Source organism: Rosa chinensis, chromosome 5 (assembly GCF_002994745.2).
Source record: "Rosa chinensis cultivar Old Blush chromosome 5, RchiOBHm-V2, whole genome shotgun sequence".
Taxonomy (NCBI): Eukaryota; Viridiplantae; Streptophyta; class Magnoliopsida; order Rosales; family Rosaceae; genus Rosa; species Rosa chinensis.
Genome location: NC_037092.1, coordinates 11037930 through 11054432, shown reverse-complemented (window position 1 = coordinate 11054432; position 16503 = coordinate 11037930). Strand labels below are relative to the sequence as shown.

Sequence of the window (16503 nt, the reverse complement as noted above, 5' to 3'; positions counted from 1 at the left end):
ATCCTGTACAGTAACACGACGTCAGAGGGATAAACCGTACTGGACGGTTTATACCTCTCCGATGCTAGAGTAAGGTACTAATATACAAATGGATATAGTAATAGTATAAGAAATGAGTTATTACCCCTAAAAGGTGGTTGTGCTAATGCTTTAATACTCGAGCGTGAGAAATTCTTATACTATTTGATTTGATTTAAATTCCATTAATAAAAATTGGTCCAAACATTTGAATTCGTAATTCTGGTCATTTTAAAAATTCTACATTATGAAATCCAAACAATGAAATTCTCAATTAGTGAAATTTAAATTCATGAAATTGTAATTCCCATAATTTTAAAATTTATGTGGAAATTGAAATTACTTTATCCAAACCTCCACCAATACCGCATACAACAGGCACAATCAAAAGATAAAGCAGAGAATTTATGACATCAGCCATAGGTTTGAGAAGACGAAAGCCAACGAGTAAATCCTAGGAATGAAATAAAAAATCAGGCCAAATACCACAATATCTTTGTTAACCACCACTGAATTTTTTATTACACAGTGAAGTGTTTTTTTTCCTAAAACCTGCAATATAATTATATATTTTTTTCTCGCTAGAGCCCAATCTTTGACTAGACAAAAGAAAGAAATTAGAGCCCAATAATTATTATTATATCCAAACCGTGGGCCCCGCCCGGTGGTGCGGTGGCGGACATAGAATTGACGCCCACCAGTCACTCTCTCACTTCTCGCCCGGTCACCAATGTGGGCCCCCATCACAGGAAATTTTGCTGGTCCAAATTAACCCTCCGGTCACCATATTCCCCCGCTGCCCGAACCCGGTCCCCCAATCGTACGGCCCAGATCGCTTCACTCCACACAACCTGCTCGACATTTAACACCCCCAAAAAAAGAAAAAAATTGCAGTGAGTGTGGATGGAAATAGCAAGTAGAGGGATTGTAATTCCTTGAGAGAGAGAGAGAGAGAGAGAGAGAGAGAGGGTTCAGTTCCCCAAAAAAGGTCCCAATCAAAATTCCTCAGAGCAAAAGAAAGAAAGAATTTTTTGCCAATTTTAGTAGCAACAACACGAAAGGATCGTCAGAAACAGGAGAAAAAGGTAGAATTTTTCGAAACTCTCAAAACCCTAGTTTTTTTTTTTTTGCTTTTTTCTTTTTGGCTCTGGAATTCTGCTGTTCCCGATCCATTCTGGGACTTTTTTCTTTTTTGGAGTGGAAATGTATGGAAGTGGGAGTCTTTTGGTTTCTGTTTGATTTTATCAATTTTTGAGTTTTACGAGCTTAATCTGGAGGTATTTGCAGGGTTAATTGAGCTCAATTTTTGGTCTAATTGAGTTTTCGCTTGGTTGGAATTGGATTTTTGTAGATGAATTACTGCTAGTTTGAGATTGATTGCGACTATTTTCGGTTCAGTTTTTTCTACTACTTGCACTCTGCGTCAATTTTTTTGTTTTTTGTTTTTAGTGTGCCGAGATTAGGTGAAAGAGGAATTGAATTTGGATATGAGTTTAGTTTTTGGAATTTTGAGTCTGTAAATTTGATGCGAGAGTTGTAGCTTTTGTGCAATATAGTTGCAAACTAGTGTGATTGTATGTTCCGAAATCGTTGTGTTGGATAATGTTCGTTCAGATGGTACAGATAAGAATCGGTCAAAAAGTACGAAATTATGTAGATCATGAGGGAGATTTAGATGAATTCCTCGGTAGTAAAGAACGAGAAACTTGAACCTACATGGCAAAGAACGAGTATTGAATGGTTTTGAAAAGGAAAGGCTTCCACTTGTTTGGTGTTTACTGCAATCTCAGTGGTAATTTTGTAGGCCATTCGTTGATGTATTACTTTCAGTTCTGTTGTGGCAAGGGCAGTAGATTATATGGCCTTCTTTTTCAATAATGTCCATTTATCTAGTTATTTCAAGCATTGCCGCGACAATACATTCGCTGATTTATGAGCCGGCGGTTCACATTTGAGTGTGAAACAACCTCTTTGTAAACTGCATCAAAGGATTTGTAAATCTGATCCTCCTTAGTGACTCTGTACTAGATGTAGCCAGAGCCCCGTGCACTGAACCACTCCTTTTACTATTTTCGTATTTAGTTATTTCTTGTACTTCATAGTTCATTACTGGATACAAGAAAAGGCCAGCAGCCACCTACGCAACATCTCTAACTTATGCTGTATACTGGTATCTGCACTTTATATAATAGTGGCTCATACTTGAAGACATGTGAAGCATCATCAGTTTCTTTGATTGTAGTCTTTTTTTATGTTTGCCAATATGGTTCTGTAATATATGTCCAATCTGCTAATATTTTCTTTTTATTTTCATGTGATGTGAATACACTCAGTTTATGTTAGGATCATATTGAAGTCATTGAATGATTCTCAATCAAATGACCTTTCTTCTTTTAGCTTATCATTTTTTAACTTGACTGTAATTGGAGTAGCATGTTATTTTGGAATGTCAATGACCTGGTTGATATTTATTTTGCAGCCACATTGTTTTGGGGCTCTCCACCTGCAACGCGTCCTCATGACTTCTTCTGTTCACGATCATTCCGGTATAGTTACAAAGAGCTAAATATTCATATCATTCTCTGATACTAGTAGTCTAAAACATTATGGATCTGGTAGTTAGTTGACATAAATAATTGATATACAACAAGAAATTGAGCTTCTTCTTGTATGCTGGTTCTTCCATATAAGCATGGTGGTGGTTTTTGTTTAATTGACTAAAGCAAAGGTTCTTCCTTTCCTTTGGTGATTACTCTAGAACCCAATAACTGTTTCATGAGACTATGGTATGTCTATGTAATACCTTCGACAAAGCCCATTTCTGATTGATAGGTTGAACCTTGGTTGGGATATAGCAACAGATCCAACCCTCAACTTCCTTGGTGGTTCCTCATTTTGATAACTTACCATCTTACTAATATCCCACTGTCATTTAAGGTGACCGGCAGCAAGGCACTACCTAGTGAGAAAAATTATCCTTGGATAATGGTGGTTGTTATAGGAATTTTTAAGATGTCTCAAAGTAATTTTGGGTCATGATGTTCCAATCTTCTATATATTGCTCCTGTGCTACTGTAAAAATCAAATAGTGATGTAGGAGGCACTTTTAACTTTTTCTCATATTTCTTGTTTCATAGAAATGAAGTCTATAGCTGAAGCTTTTGTTACCTTATAAATTTGTTTATTTATTCAATCCTTTTGGTGTTTGTTTCCTTTTTTGAAGTCTGGCATCATAATTTAACTGTTATGCCATATAACTCCTGTAGTACAACCTTTCATCAAATGCAAAATTATATTGTTTTACTATATTTGATACACAGATAGTAGTGAATCTGATGATCAGCAAAAGCATTCAGAGTCTCCGATGATTTCTTCCTCACCTGCACCTGGAATGTCTAATCCTGGAATTCCAGGCCCTATTCAGTATGTAGCCCCTCCACAGATTGGAGCAGGACATGCAGTGGTACTATTTTCGAACTTCAACTTTTTCAGCATTCACCTTTTTTTTTTTTTGGTGATTTGTTGGGTGCCTATTCATGTAATATACACCTCTGAATATGGAGAGTCATAGTCAACTAGTCAAGTGATAATTGGGGAGATAATGTAAATCATTAAAATGAGCAACAAACAAAGGTAATTGTTGTCTCCAGGTAGTGAAAAAAGATTCAATGTTTATGTGGTTGTGATTTTATAACTCATGTTTGAACTTCAAGACTTGGACTGCGCTGAAGCATGTATTTACCATAAAACTATCTCATTAAATAGTTTGATATTTAATGACCTTTGAAGCGAGTGTATTATGAAGATGAGTTGCCTGCTTTTGAAATTGGGTCACGGGAATAACTGTGGTGAAGAAATGTGAAAGCACATATCCCCAAAGACAATGTGCATATAGTGGGAAGGAAAAGGAGATTAATCCTTCAAAACACTCTCGAAAAAAAGAGTAATCAGCAAAAACCAAAAGGTGAGAGCTTGATGAATTAGAGACTTCCGACCTGTAAAGAAATTGGCGGAATCATAGGACAAGAGTAAGGGTAAGATGCTGTTTAGCCTCACAAACATTATTGGACAATCCACCTGTAGACTGGAACTGTAAAATAAGGATAGGCCTGTGTACTATGAGAAGGGTACTGCAGGTGGTGCTTGGATGAAAATAGAACTGGTTTTGGTGCATCCTGTACATCACATTATTAGTACTAATCATGTTGGGATGATTGTGGGAGAGAATGTGTTCATATCAGCAGTTCTCCCGGGGTATGATTAAGTAATTAAGAGATTGTAGTGTTGTAAGGCATCACTTGTGTTATTGTTGAGCTTTGTTTCATGCATTGGGAGAGAGTAGCAGAACCATGCTGGTGATGGCATGTGGAAGCTGAATGGGTTGGTTTGGGGACATTGTTTTGCTGTAGCTTTGCAGGTCTTCATAGCCATGGCTGCGAGAATTCTTTAGTACAGATCTAACTAGTGGTGATCATAGCGATGGCTTATTTGTACTGACGTGGTGCACCGGACAATTAGTTTCTGGGTCAGGGTCTTCTTTGTTGAAGGTGCTTATTATATACCTACTTTATTTTCGGTAAGAATGGTGCCTTTAGTTAGCATGATGACTTCCACTATTTGGCACCCTAGTGTTTTAAGTTCTTGGTGTGGTGATGGGTGTTTGCTTTGTTCTGCACTGTAATGAAGTATGATATCTATCGTTTGCTAATAGACGTGAATTTTAAACAAACAAGCTCCATGTTTTACTCTTATTTTTCCTTCCCCATCTAAAATTCTGTAATGTGTAAAGCTAGTTAGACACATGTGCAGTACCATGTTGAAACTGCACCACTCTCTTCTTTTAAAGTGGCACTAATACTCTTAGTTGTGTTATTGCTAGTGACATGGGTGACAAGCAGGGAAAGGTTTTCAATCTAGATGCCCTTTATTTCCTCCCCATCTTTTACTGTGCATTTTACTCTACTCATCACTGGCACCCATTTCGTGCTCTGAATTTCTTTCTTTAACTATGATTCTGTAAAGTATTGAATGCTAGTTTGTTCTGGCTGACTTCGACAATTAAGGCATCCTTGGAGCAAGTTCTCTGCTATCAGTGTAATGTGGGGAAAAAGCTTTTTATTACTTGCACTCAGAGTCTCTCTAGAAAATTTTCATTTTTGCAGTATGTTTTTAGTTTAATGGCTTTGCAGTCATTCATTTAGAAAAGGGTGAGAACTGATGGTCACTGCTCTTACAGCACTATTGTCAGCCTTTTTATTTTAAGGATGAGATTTTTGGGATTCTCTTATTGATATTATCAATATCTTTTAGAGATTACAGAGTCAGAGCAGCTGAATATTTTCAAGTCAGTTTGCACATTCAGAGTTAAGATTTTCTAGTAGAAAAGGGCTTCTGATTTGCAAGTACTTGGGCAATTTATGTGTTTCCCGGGCCCATATTTTGTTGGGTTTAGTTTGGCGTTTAATATTTTCTATAGATTAGATCTTTGTCCGAAGAAATTAGATTTTAAAGCGGTTACAACCTTCTCTCCCTTTATCCTTCCTATATGATTTAACATCTAGTTGCTTTGTCCACTTCCATTTCCATCCAATCAAATATGAGCACCTAAACAAACTATGTATTACTACTGTTCTGGCCTTTTGTTCATCTGATTCTTTTATCACTCTACTTTGTTTCGGGTGCTCTTAATTCTAGACAGTAATACATAGTTGCTTCCGTAAGAGGTGTTTTTTATGTAAGAAGAGCTGTGTACTTTTTCCTCTACCCTTTCAGGATTGGCAATTTTTTTTTTTTTTTTACATTTACCGATTGTTAACTATTGGGCTTTTTGGACAAATTGGTTACAGCAAAGGGCTTCTATTACTGAATAACCTGACTTCTTGTTGCTTGTATGTTCTGCTTTTATCCATTAAATTTACAACTAGGAGGGCTAGAAAACAAAAATTGTTTATCTTATGTACCTAATATAAATTTAATTATATCTCGTCTAATTGAAGGCGCCAGGAGCCTACCCATATCCGGACCCTTACTACAGAAGCATCTTTGCTCCTTATGACACACAACCATATCCTCCACAACCCTATGGGGGGCAACCAACGGTATTTATTCCCCTTATTATATATCAATTTTGATAAAATGGTTGTATAAAATTGATAGTTGAGATTACATCCTGCTATGTCAACTTCAGGTCCATCTTCAGTTAATGGGAATTCAGCAAGCAGGAGTTCCATTGCCAACAGATGCAGTTGAGGAACCTGTGTTTGTAAATGCAAAACAATATCATGGCATCTTGCGACGTCGGCAGTCTCGTGCTAAAGCAGAATCTGAAAACAAAGCTCTAAAATCTCGGAAGGTACTAATTTTTAGTGCAAATCCCCTGCATCTCATGCTCAGTGAAAAGTTGTGAACTTCCTTTGTTGATTGGCAATTCATACTACTCTTGCAGCCTTACTTGCATGAATCTCGACACCTGCATGCACTGAGAAGAGCTAGAGGATGTGGGGGTCGGTTTCTAAATGCAAAGAAAGATGAGAATGAACAGAGTGAAGGAGACAATTCACAGGCAATTATCAACTTGAACTCTGATAAAAGCGAGCGTTCTTCCTCGGATAGAACATCCTAATACTTTGGAAGAAGTTGCAACTCATTCAAGGGGCCACATGAAGTATTTATTCTCCGGCAACCACACGGAAATTGAGGGTCCAATACTTTAGTCCCAGTAGTGCTTCATTTTGGCTCTACAGTTAAAGCTCGTTTAGCATGTATAGGTTCTTGAGTAGTGGTCTTGTAGGGATGTTGCAATAGACAAATCAGGTAGTCTCATAGCCATCTCTACAGCGGGTTCTTTTTAACCCAAAGAGAGTGATGGTTTCGTTCGCTGTGAGGTATCCTTGCACTTAAACCTGTTGTAAGGTTAAGTACTTATCTGACAGAAATTAGAGTCCCAGTTGTTTGGTTTGTTATTGTTTAAGTAGATTGCAAAAATTTAGGTTGGGTGTTTTTTTTTTTTTTTGACAAGAGGTCGGGTGCTGTTATATGTTAGTAGTTTTGCTGGATTGTTATGAACTGAAGAATAAGTTGAATGGTTGATGAAATTGGTGTTGATTGGACTTCATGATTTGTAATTAATACCATATTGTGTTTAGATAAATAAAAGGCGAAAACAGTAGTGGAATTACGATCGTGGGGATTAGTGTGGCCGGATTTCAAACTTCTTTCTAATAAAAAAATAATAAAAAATAAAAAGTGAAAATAGTAGTAAACTAACTTTTCTTCCTATGTTTGGATAAAGATAACTGCAACATTTGCCTTGAAGAAAATGAAGGATTTATTATAATGAGTTTTTGTCCATTTATCCTATTTCTAGAAAAAAATTTTCCACTTACCCTATTAAGTTTTTTTAATTCCATCTTACCCAAAACACTTTAAGGAAGTCTTTCCTAATACCCCATTAACTTTTTTGTTTTTATTTTTTGTTTATTTTTTAGACCATTTTACTCTCACCTCTTTGTTACTTAGAGAGAGAGAGAGAAAAAATGGAAGAAAGAGAAACTATAGGAGACTTCACCGGAGCTCGGTCACCGGTCGCCGAAATTCGGCCAACTTTTCATAGAATCCGGTCGCCGGATTCAATTCACCGGCTACTGACTGCCGGACTTTTCTGAAAATCTCGCCGGATGTCCACAAAAAGGTTTTCGGAGATCTCATAGATCACTGGAAAAGCTTATTGCCCCCAATAGACGTCTATTGCCCCCCAATAGAGGGACAATAAACCTCTATTGCCCCCTAATAGACGTCTATTGCCTCTTAATAAAGTTTTCAGTCGCTAGAATGGGAACTAATCTCCTTAATTTTAGACAAATAAACCTTCGATTAGAGAAAAAAAACGAGAAGATTACATCAATTCAAAACGTATTGTCCCCCAATAGACCTTTAACAAACCTTTATTGCCCAATAGAACCCTTTTTTTTTTTTTTTCCTTTCGGGCCTTCTGCCCCCATTTTACCCAAAAAAAAAAGGCAAAGGAAAGAAATAAATTGATTTGTGGCCCCCAATAAAACTTTTTTTTTCCCTTTTCTTGCATTATAGGCCCTCTGCCCCCATTTACTAAAAAAAAAAATCAGAACGACGCCTTCCGATCCCTGACAACAAAGCCCAGCGAAGTTGCGCGTGGAGCAGAAGCATCTCGAACCCAGATTGACTCCGACCTTGAAATCGGAGCTTCCCTTGAACTCAGATTTACTCCTGAATTTCGACAAAATCCCGACCTTCTGATTCGGCCTCCGACGAGGCGTCTGGGTGGTGCAACTTCGCCAAGCTCCTATACGCCGACTTGATCTCCGTCTGAGATGCGTTGTTCTTCACTTGCAGAACCTCGTAGAGACTCGAGGATCTGGCTAGATCAGATCAAGAGAGAGAGAGAGAGAGAGAGAGAGAGAGAGAGAGAGAGAGAGAGAGAGAGAGAGAGAGAGAGAGAGAGAGAGAGAGAGAGAGAGAGAGAGAGAGAGGAAGGACACAATGGCAGTGCTTTGTAATTATTTAATTGGATTGAGGGCAAAATTGTCATTTTCTATTAATTTGGGTAGGTGGGAATAAAAATCTCTTGTTGGGGTAAGTGAAATAATTTTTCCTCATTTTGGTGCTTTGGGTTAAGGACCCTATTGTAAGAATGGCATGAATGAAATTTTTCTCTTTATTCAAATGGTAAGTGGAGAAGATGAAAATTGTAGCTCCAAGCCCATATACTCGGAGAAACTTTACAATACACAAAAACGTTCGATTACAACACACCAATTCATAATTGTAGACACAAAGATACATTACGTAAATTAGAACGAGTACTTGTAGCAGTCTTTGGTGTTAATTTTACAGTGCACTTAACGTATTGATGCTTTATGTTACGTGACATCAACTTAGTTATTGATATCATGTTAGAGTTCTAATTTTTACATCGGTTCTAATGAGTAATTTATAATATTAAATACAAAACTGTTTATTTATTCTCTAAATAAAAATAAAGATAAAACGTAAAAATTGTTAAAGGAAAAGTACATTATATGCCTTTGTCAAAGAAACAGACGAAGAGGGAATCAAGGAATTGCAATCACATCACAATCAGTATTTACTATCATTATTGTAATTGATGTTAATCGATATTTCCATTGTAATTTTATTCCTATATAAAAAGGCTATGAAATGAAATGAGTAGACCAATTCAAATTCTCATTTTATTTTTACACGTTATCAGCACGCTCAGAGCAAATAGCCAAGAGATAAAAAAAACCTCGCTTTGGAAAAAAAAAAACCTAGAAGAAAAAAAACTTTTCTTTTCTGCAGCCACCATACAAAAAAAAAATATATATATATATATATATTTTTTTTTTTTTTTTTCCCTTACAGCAGCCCCGCGCCAGCAGCCTCCACCCTCGGCCCTCCCTTCGTCCGCACAACCCACACCTCTGTGTAGACCCTGCATCCCTCACGCACCGCCTGCACAGTGCCCACCCGCCCCGACCCCAGCGCACGGCTCCGCGTCCCCCTGCCTTGCTCCTCAGCAACCAGCGCACAGCACAGAGCCTCCTTGCCTTGCTTCTGCCTAGCTCCTGCACGCTAGCACAGCACCCTTGCCCAGTCGGATCGATCACCTGCAACCTAGTTGGATCTAGGCTCTCCACCGTGGCAACACGTGGTCACCTGCATGTGGTGCCGGAAACTCCCTGCACATGGTCATCTGTTCCATTGGAGCGGGTTCAGAGGAAGAAGACGCGAAAAAGAAGAAAAAGAGAGGAAGGAGAGAGAGAGAGAGAAAAAAAAATGAGCTAACCCGGCCCAAAGAAAAAGCCGACCCAATTCAAAGAAAAAAAAAGGCAGCAGGCTTGCGGCCCAAAGAAAAAAAAAAAAGGGGCTGATCCGGCCCAAAAGGAAAACAAAAACAAAAACAGGCCCTGCGGCCCAGAAAGAAAAAAAAAAAAGGGAAAAGAAAAAGAAAAAAAAAGAACATAGCCCACTTCTAAAAAGAAAGAGGAAGAGGTCCAAGTTTTCTCAAAGCTCAAAAACATCGCTACGCACGCCTGCATCAATACGCTCGTGCGCTAAGATTGTTTTGTTTTCTCAAAGCCAAGTATGTTTACTTTTATTTTATACTATGGTATATTTAATTGTTTATAATTAGAATTTTTTAAGCATGCTCTATATTTTATTGTTTATGTTTTTATCATGAAATTTTGAGCATGTTTTATTTTATTTAGGCTTATATAACTATTCCTACGCATGTCTTTATCTTATGCTATTGTTTATATTTTATTTTTATGCATGATATATGTAGCACATATTTTATTGTATATTTGTGCAATTTGAGCATGCCATGTAATTTATTTTAATATATGCTATGTTTTATTCTTTATTACGTGCTATGATTATTCCTTATTTAGCATGCTACATATAAATTGTATCTTGCCATGATAATGAAAATTCATGCGCATTATAAACACATAATTACCTTGATAAAACATTTTCACGTAGCATCAAAAAAATGTGATCATTACGAATCTTGGTTTTGAAATCTAATTCATATTTTTTAGAAAATAATTTACGTGGATGTCTTTATGACTGCGTAATTTATATCTTCCCTCTTATTTCTGTAGATGGCTGATCCAACTAGACCTGAATTTGACATTTTGGACTCAGAAGGACTTGAGTACCATCGTTGGGTTTCCGCTGTTACTTTTGTAGCAAAATACTACACTGCCACCATTACCGACCCCAAAGACGATGAACTGTCTAATTATAAGGTGAAAGCAAATGCCTTAATGTTTCTGAGGTGACATATTGAACCTAGCCTACAGTGGGAGTACCTTCAGTTGAAGACACCCAAAGAACTGTGGGATGCCCTTAAGGGACGTTTTGGGAACATTCATAACACCTTGCTCCCAAAACTGACCATTCAGTGGAATGAAATCCTCTTGCTTGACTACAAAAGAGTCAATGACTTCAACAAGGACATGTTGCGCCTAAAGGCATGTCTAAGTTTCTGTGGAAAGAACTCACATAAGTTGATATGATCCAAAAGACTCTTTCCACTTTTCCCACTTCAGCACTTATACTAGCGAAGCAGTATAGGTTGGAGTATGACAACATAAGAATCACAATCTTCAATAAGCTGATCAACCTACTGCAAGTGGCTGAGAGGCATAGTGAAGTTCTCTTGAACAATAATACCAGGCCCACTGGGACAAAGAAAATTCCTGAGGCTAATTATGGAAAAATGAAATGTGGAAAGAACTCCAATGCATAGGGGTTTGGAAGTGCTGATCCCTACCCACGTGGCAAAAATGCACCACGTGGCAAGGGACGTGGGGGGTAGTGGTATGGGTCGTGGAGTCCCTCCCAATGTACGGTGCAGAGATGGTGGTGCTGACCCTAATGGTCATGGAAACAAGGTGCAAAGGACACCGATGAACCCTTCAGTCAAACAGGAAAGAGTTGATGAATTAGATTTCTGAACAAAACCTTGATTTGATTATCGTTGGTTTGTTAATAAATTTCGGATCTTATTCTGAAGCAATGAATTCGTTCAACTTTTATTTACTACACATATTTACATGGTTCGAAATAGCACTATAAAGATGTAAAACAATACATCTAGAGAAAAATTCTTAAAATGAAAAGATTATCATTCTACTAAAATAGAAATACTCTAAAGAATATGAGATATATTTAAAGTCAAAGACGCTCTGTATGCACCAAGAGCAAATTGAACCTTGTTAAATTTTAAAGATATTTGTGCCAACGGTTATCATGTAGAAACACACTGTGAGAATGGAACTGAATACCTTTACATTACCTCTAATGAATGTGGAAGGAAACGCATTTTAGAGAAACTTATGAGTCAATCTAGTGGACTGTACCTCACTGCGATTTGAATCATTGAATCCTATGCTGTCACCAACAATGAAATGTGAGACACTGACTCATACCGGCTTTGGCATGACTGCTTAGGGCATCGCGATCGTGACATGATGATCTGTATTTAAAAGAACTCACACGTATGCCTTTTTTTTTTAGTGAAAAATAAAATGGGACAAAAATCCGCCACATTGCATGGTGTCGGTCCTAGTACTGCTCAAATGCAGTCATTGCCTTCTGAAGTACCAGAAACACTACCTCCATCCCATTATGCCTCATTGACTATTTCAAAGGCATATCACTCATTTTGCAAAGCCTACTCTTTAGCAAAAACAGGATCGAGACTTTCCGATGCTAAAGATACAAAACAAAACATTCCATTCTTACAAAGGATACAAGGAGATATCTGTGGACCTATCCATCCAGAATGCGGACCATTCAAGTACTTTATGGTTCTGGTGGATGTTTCGACACGTTGATCACATGTCGCTTTATTGTCCATAAGAAATGCTGCATCTGCAAAACTCCTAGCACAGATTATACGTTTAAGGGCTCACCACCCTGATCACCCTATCAAGTCTATAAGGCTTGATAATACTGGAGAGTTTACATTAAAAGCATTTGATGAATATTGCATGTCTATTAGGATCGATGTAGAGCATCCTGTACCCCATGTGCATACACAAAAATGGTCTCACAGAAGCCACCATCAAAAGGCTACAGATGGTCGCTAGGGCATTAGTTATGCACACTAACCTGCCTATATCTGCACGGGGTTATGCAATATTTCATGCAGCTTTACTTATTCGTTTCAGGCCCACAGCTAGCCAACCATTTTCTGCGTACCAGTTGGTAACTGGATATGAGCCTAACATTTCACACTTACGCATATTTGGTTGTGTAGTATATGTGCCTATTGTGCTCCCACAACACACCAAAATGGGTCCTTAGAGACAATAAAGTATTTATGTTGGATATGAATCCCCAACAATTATTCGCTATTTGGAACCCTTGACAGGCGATCTCTTTACCGCTAAATTTGCTGATTGTCACTTTGATGAGACAATCTTCCCGTCGTTAGGGGGAGATAGGAAAAAGGATTTTCCAAGGGAACGCCAAGAATTGTTGTGGTTTGTCCCCACTCTGTCTCATTTTGATCCCCGCACTTCACAATGTGAAAGTGAAGTGAAAAGAACAATCGATCTTCAAAACGTAGCATATTCGATGCTTGATACATTTACTGATATGGCAAAAGTGACTAGATCACATATACCAGCTACAAATGTGCCTGTAAGGTTAGAAGTCCCCAACCAAGGGCACAACGCCGCAGATAGAGGGGCTGCAACCACACTTAGTGGAGGTGTGGTTGAGGCCATGGCACCCCAAAGGAAGAGGGGGAGGCCATTTGGTTCGATTGACACTCACCCAAGGAAGAAGAAGGCGAGTAAGGCACAAACCAATCCATTAATCATCAATGTAGAGAATCCATCTCATGAGATTGTCTCTGATTATAGTTATGTCCATGAATCAATACTGGAGGACGCTCCGATGTTTGAAATGATTCCAAAGAACAAAGAAATCTCAATGGATTATGAGAGTGCGTATGAGTTGATAGAAAGATCTTCGATACACATTGATGATGTATTTGCATACATTGTTGCTCAAGAAATCATAGAGCACAATGATATCGAACCACGCTCTGTTACAGAATGTCAACAAAGAGCAGATTGGCCTAAATGGAAAGAAGCAATCCAGGTAGAATTAGATTCTCTGACAAAGAGACAGGTATTTGGTCCGGTAGTGCTAACCCCACCAAGTGTAAAGCATGTAGAACATAAATGGGTCTTTGTCAGAAAGCGTAATGAGAAGAATGAAGTCCTGAGGTACAAGGCTCGCCGAGCCTTGTGGCGCAAGGTTTCTCACAACGCTCTGGAATTGACTATAAGGAGACATACTCTCCCGTAATGGACGTTATCACGTTCCGCTACTTAGTTAGCTTGGTAGTTTCCGAAGGACTGGAAATGCAGCTCATGGATATGGTTACTGCATATCTCTATAGGGATCTTGATTCAGAGATATATGTGAAAGTGCATGATGGCCTTACATTACCCAAGTCAAGTGACTCTAAACCACGAACTGCGTTTGCAATTAAGTTGAAACACTCACTTTACGGATTAAAACAATCCGGGCGGATGTGGTATACCCGTCTAAGTGACTACTTGATTGGGAAGGGATATAAGAACGATGAATTATGCCCCTGCGTATTCATAAAGAAAACAAGTTCTGGATTTGCAATTGTAACTGTATATGTCGATGATATGAACATAATAGGTACTCTTGATGAAATAAGAGAAACCGCGAGCTACTTGAAATCCGAATTTGAGATGAAGGATCTTGGGAAAACTCGATTCTGTCTAGGCCTTGAACTAGAACACCGAGTTTGTGGAATACTAATCCACCAGTCTGTTTATGTCCAAAAGTCAAGCGATTTAACATGGACAAAGCGCATCCTGCTAGTACTCCCATGATCGGTCGAAGTTTGGGTGCAAAGAAATATCCATTTCATCCAAAGGAAGATGACGAAGAGGTCTTGGGAGCTGAAATTCCTCATCTAAGTGCAATAGGCGCATTATTGTACTTAGCCCAATGTACTCAACCAGACATTGCATTCTCAGTGAACTTGTTAGCTAGATTTAGCTCAGCGCCAACGCAGCGTCACTGGAATGGTATCAAGAACATTATTCGATACCTAAAAAAAACCACTGACTTGGGACTGTTCTTTCCCTACAGAGAGACAAGAGGGACCGCAGATAGAACTATAATCCCTAAAGGAAATGTTGATGGCGAAAGCGCCACTCACTACACCGAAACGCCAAATGACGTTTTGGTTGGTTTTGCTGATGCTGGGTACCTCTTTGACCCACATAAAGGTCGTTCCCAAACTGGTTATGTATTTACCATTGGGAACACTGCGATATCTTGGAGATTAACCAAGCAAACCCTTGTGGCTACCTCTTCGAACCACTCAGAGATCATTGCTCTATATGAGGCGGTTCGTGAGCGTAAATGGTTAAGAGCTATCATTACACATATTCGAGGGACTAGTGGTTTGAGTTGTACCACTGAAGAGCCTACTTGCATTTATGAAGATAATGCAGCTTGCATGGAACAGATGAAGCTAGGTTATATCAAGGGTGATAACACAAAACACATATCGCCAAAGTTTTTCTACAATCAGCAACAAAAGGCTCTCCTCAAGATTCAAGTGAATTAAGTAAGGTCTAAGGAGAATGTGGCAGATTTATTCACTAAATCATTGCTCAATGCCACATTTGAGAAACATGTGAAAAGCATAGGAATGCGAAGAATTTCCAAGCTCCCTTGATTAATGCAAGTATATATCAGGGGGAGGTGTAGACATCATGGGGAGTCTAACACAGAGATGTCATCCTCAAATGTAGAAGGTGCGTTGTGCTCTTTTCCTTCGACCAAGGTGTATTTTTTGTCATCCCAGGGGGTTTTTATCGTTACTTGGCAGAGTTTTTAGTGAGGCAACAACTCATGCACCATTTCGTCTTTGACTTGGCACAAGAGGGAGTATTAAAGGAAAAGCACATTATGTGCCTTCATTAAAGAAACAGACGAAGAGGGAATCAAGGAATTGCAATCACATCACAATCAGTATTTACTATCATTATTGTAATTGATGTTAATCGATATTTCCATTGTAATTACATCCCTATATAAAGGGGCTATGAATTGAAATGAGTATACCAATTCCAATTCTCATTTTACTTTTACAAAAACTATAGTTTATAAAGTTCACGCTCCAACCTTATTGAAATAGCATCCTGTAACTTTCTAAAAAAAATTAAAGAAAAAAATTCTTCGAGACCATAATATTTACCCAAAATTGTGGGACTAGCACATGATTTTTGGTCAAAATCGCATATTCTAATTTTTTTCACCAAATTATTTTCACCCTCACATAATGATTTTTGAACACTACTAGAATTGACGGGATTTAAAAAACAAGACGCAATTTTTTTTCTTTTACAATTTTTTGAAGTCATAAAACAATAAAATTCATGATAAAAAAAATAATCGTTTCAGGTTTTTCGATATTCAGACAAGGGAAAATGTTGCGAACAGTACACCAAATAAAGACCACTAATAATTTTTATACATAAAGTTCGAAACCGATCATTTTGGCACACGAAATCTAAAGTCCGACCTACTATCCATACACGACGTTAATGACGCCGTTAATTCTTATGTAATTACTCATTTACCAAAGGGTAATTTAGTACTCTCCTTATTTTTTGTCAAAAAAAAGAAAAAAAGAAAAACGTGTCTCCTCTCTATGACTCTCTCTATTTCTTTCCACATACCCAAACCCAGAAAGCTCCTTCTGACCAAAAAAAAAAAACCCAGAAAGCTCCTCGACGAACACTGCATCTCCTCCACCTTCCAATTGAAAAGACAGAGAATAATCAATTGAAAAGTTGTAATGGTGTCACTACTAGCAAAATAACAATACACACGGATTTACTGTAGTTAAAAGCCACAGATATCCGTGTG

At 38.1% G+C, this 16503-nt stretch overlaps 1 protein-coding gene across 3 annotated transcripts; it reads left to right on the top strand.

Moving 5' to 3' along the window:
- Positions 1-909: 909 nt before the first annotated feature.
- LOC112164884 (nuclear transcription factor Y subunit A-7) lies at positions 910-7132 on the top strand. 3 transcript variants are annotated; one of them, XR_002922543.2, is made up of 7 exons: positions 910-1103; positions 2498-2564; positions 3339-3481; positions 6015-6116; positions 6206-6370; positions 6464-7007; positions 7039-7132. XR_002922543.2 is itself a non-coding variant. In XM_024301229.2 (6 exons), the coding sequence occupies exons 2-6, from the start codon at positions 2537-2539 to the stop codon at positions 6638-6640; spliced, it is 615 nt and encodes a 204-aa protein (XP_024156997.1). In that variant the 5' UTR covers positions 910-1103; positions 2498-2536; the 3' UTR covers positions 6641-7132. The 3 variants fall into 3 exon arrangements, 2 of the variants coding, with proteins under 2 accessions (XP_024156997.1, XP_040362179.1); XM_024301229.2 differs by having other exon boundaries at positions 6464-7132; XM_040506245.1 differs by lacking the exon at positions 910-1103 and adding an exon at positions 1274-1295 and having other exon boundaries at positions 6464-7132.
- Positions 7133-16503: the final 9371 nt, after the last annotated feature.

Bases quoted from the DNA above. Each gene is read 5' to 3' on its own strand.
- LOC112164884 (XM_024301229.2), top strand. From the start codon at position 2,537: ATGACTTCTTCTGTTCACGATCATTCCG. The intron at 2,565-3,338 runs GTATAGTTACAA...TTTGATACACAG, and splicing joins TTCTGTTCACGATCATTCCG to ATAGTAGTGAATCTGATGAT. The intron at 6,371-6,463 runs GTACTAATTTTT...CTACTCTTGCAG, and splicing joins AAGCTCTAAAATCTCGGAAG to CCTTACTTGCATGAATCTCG.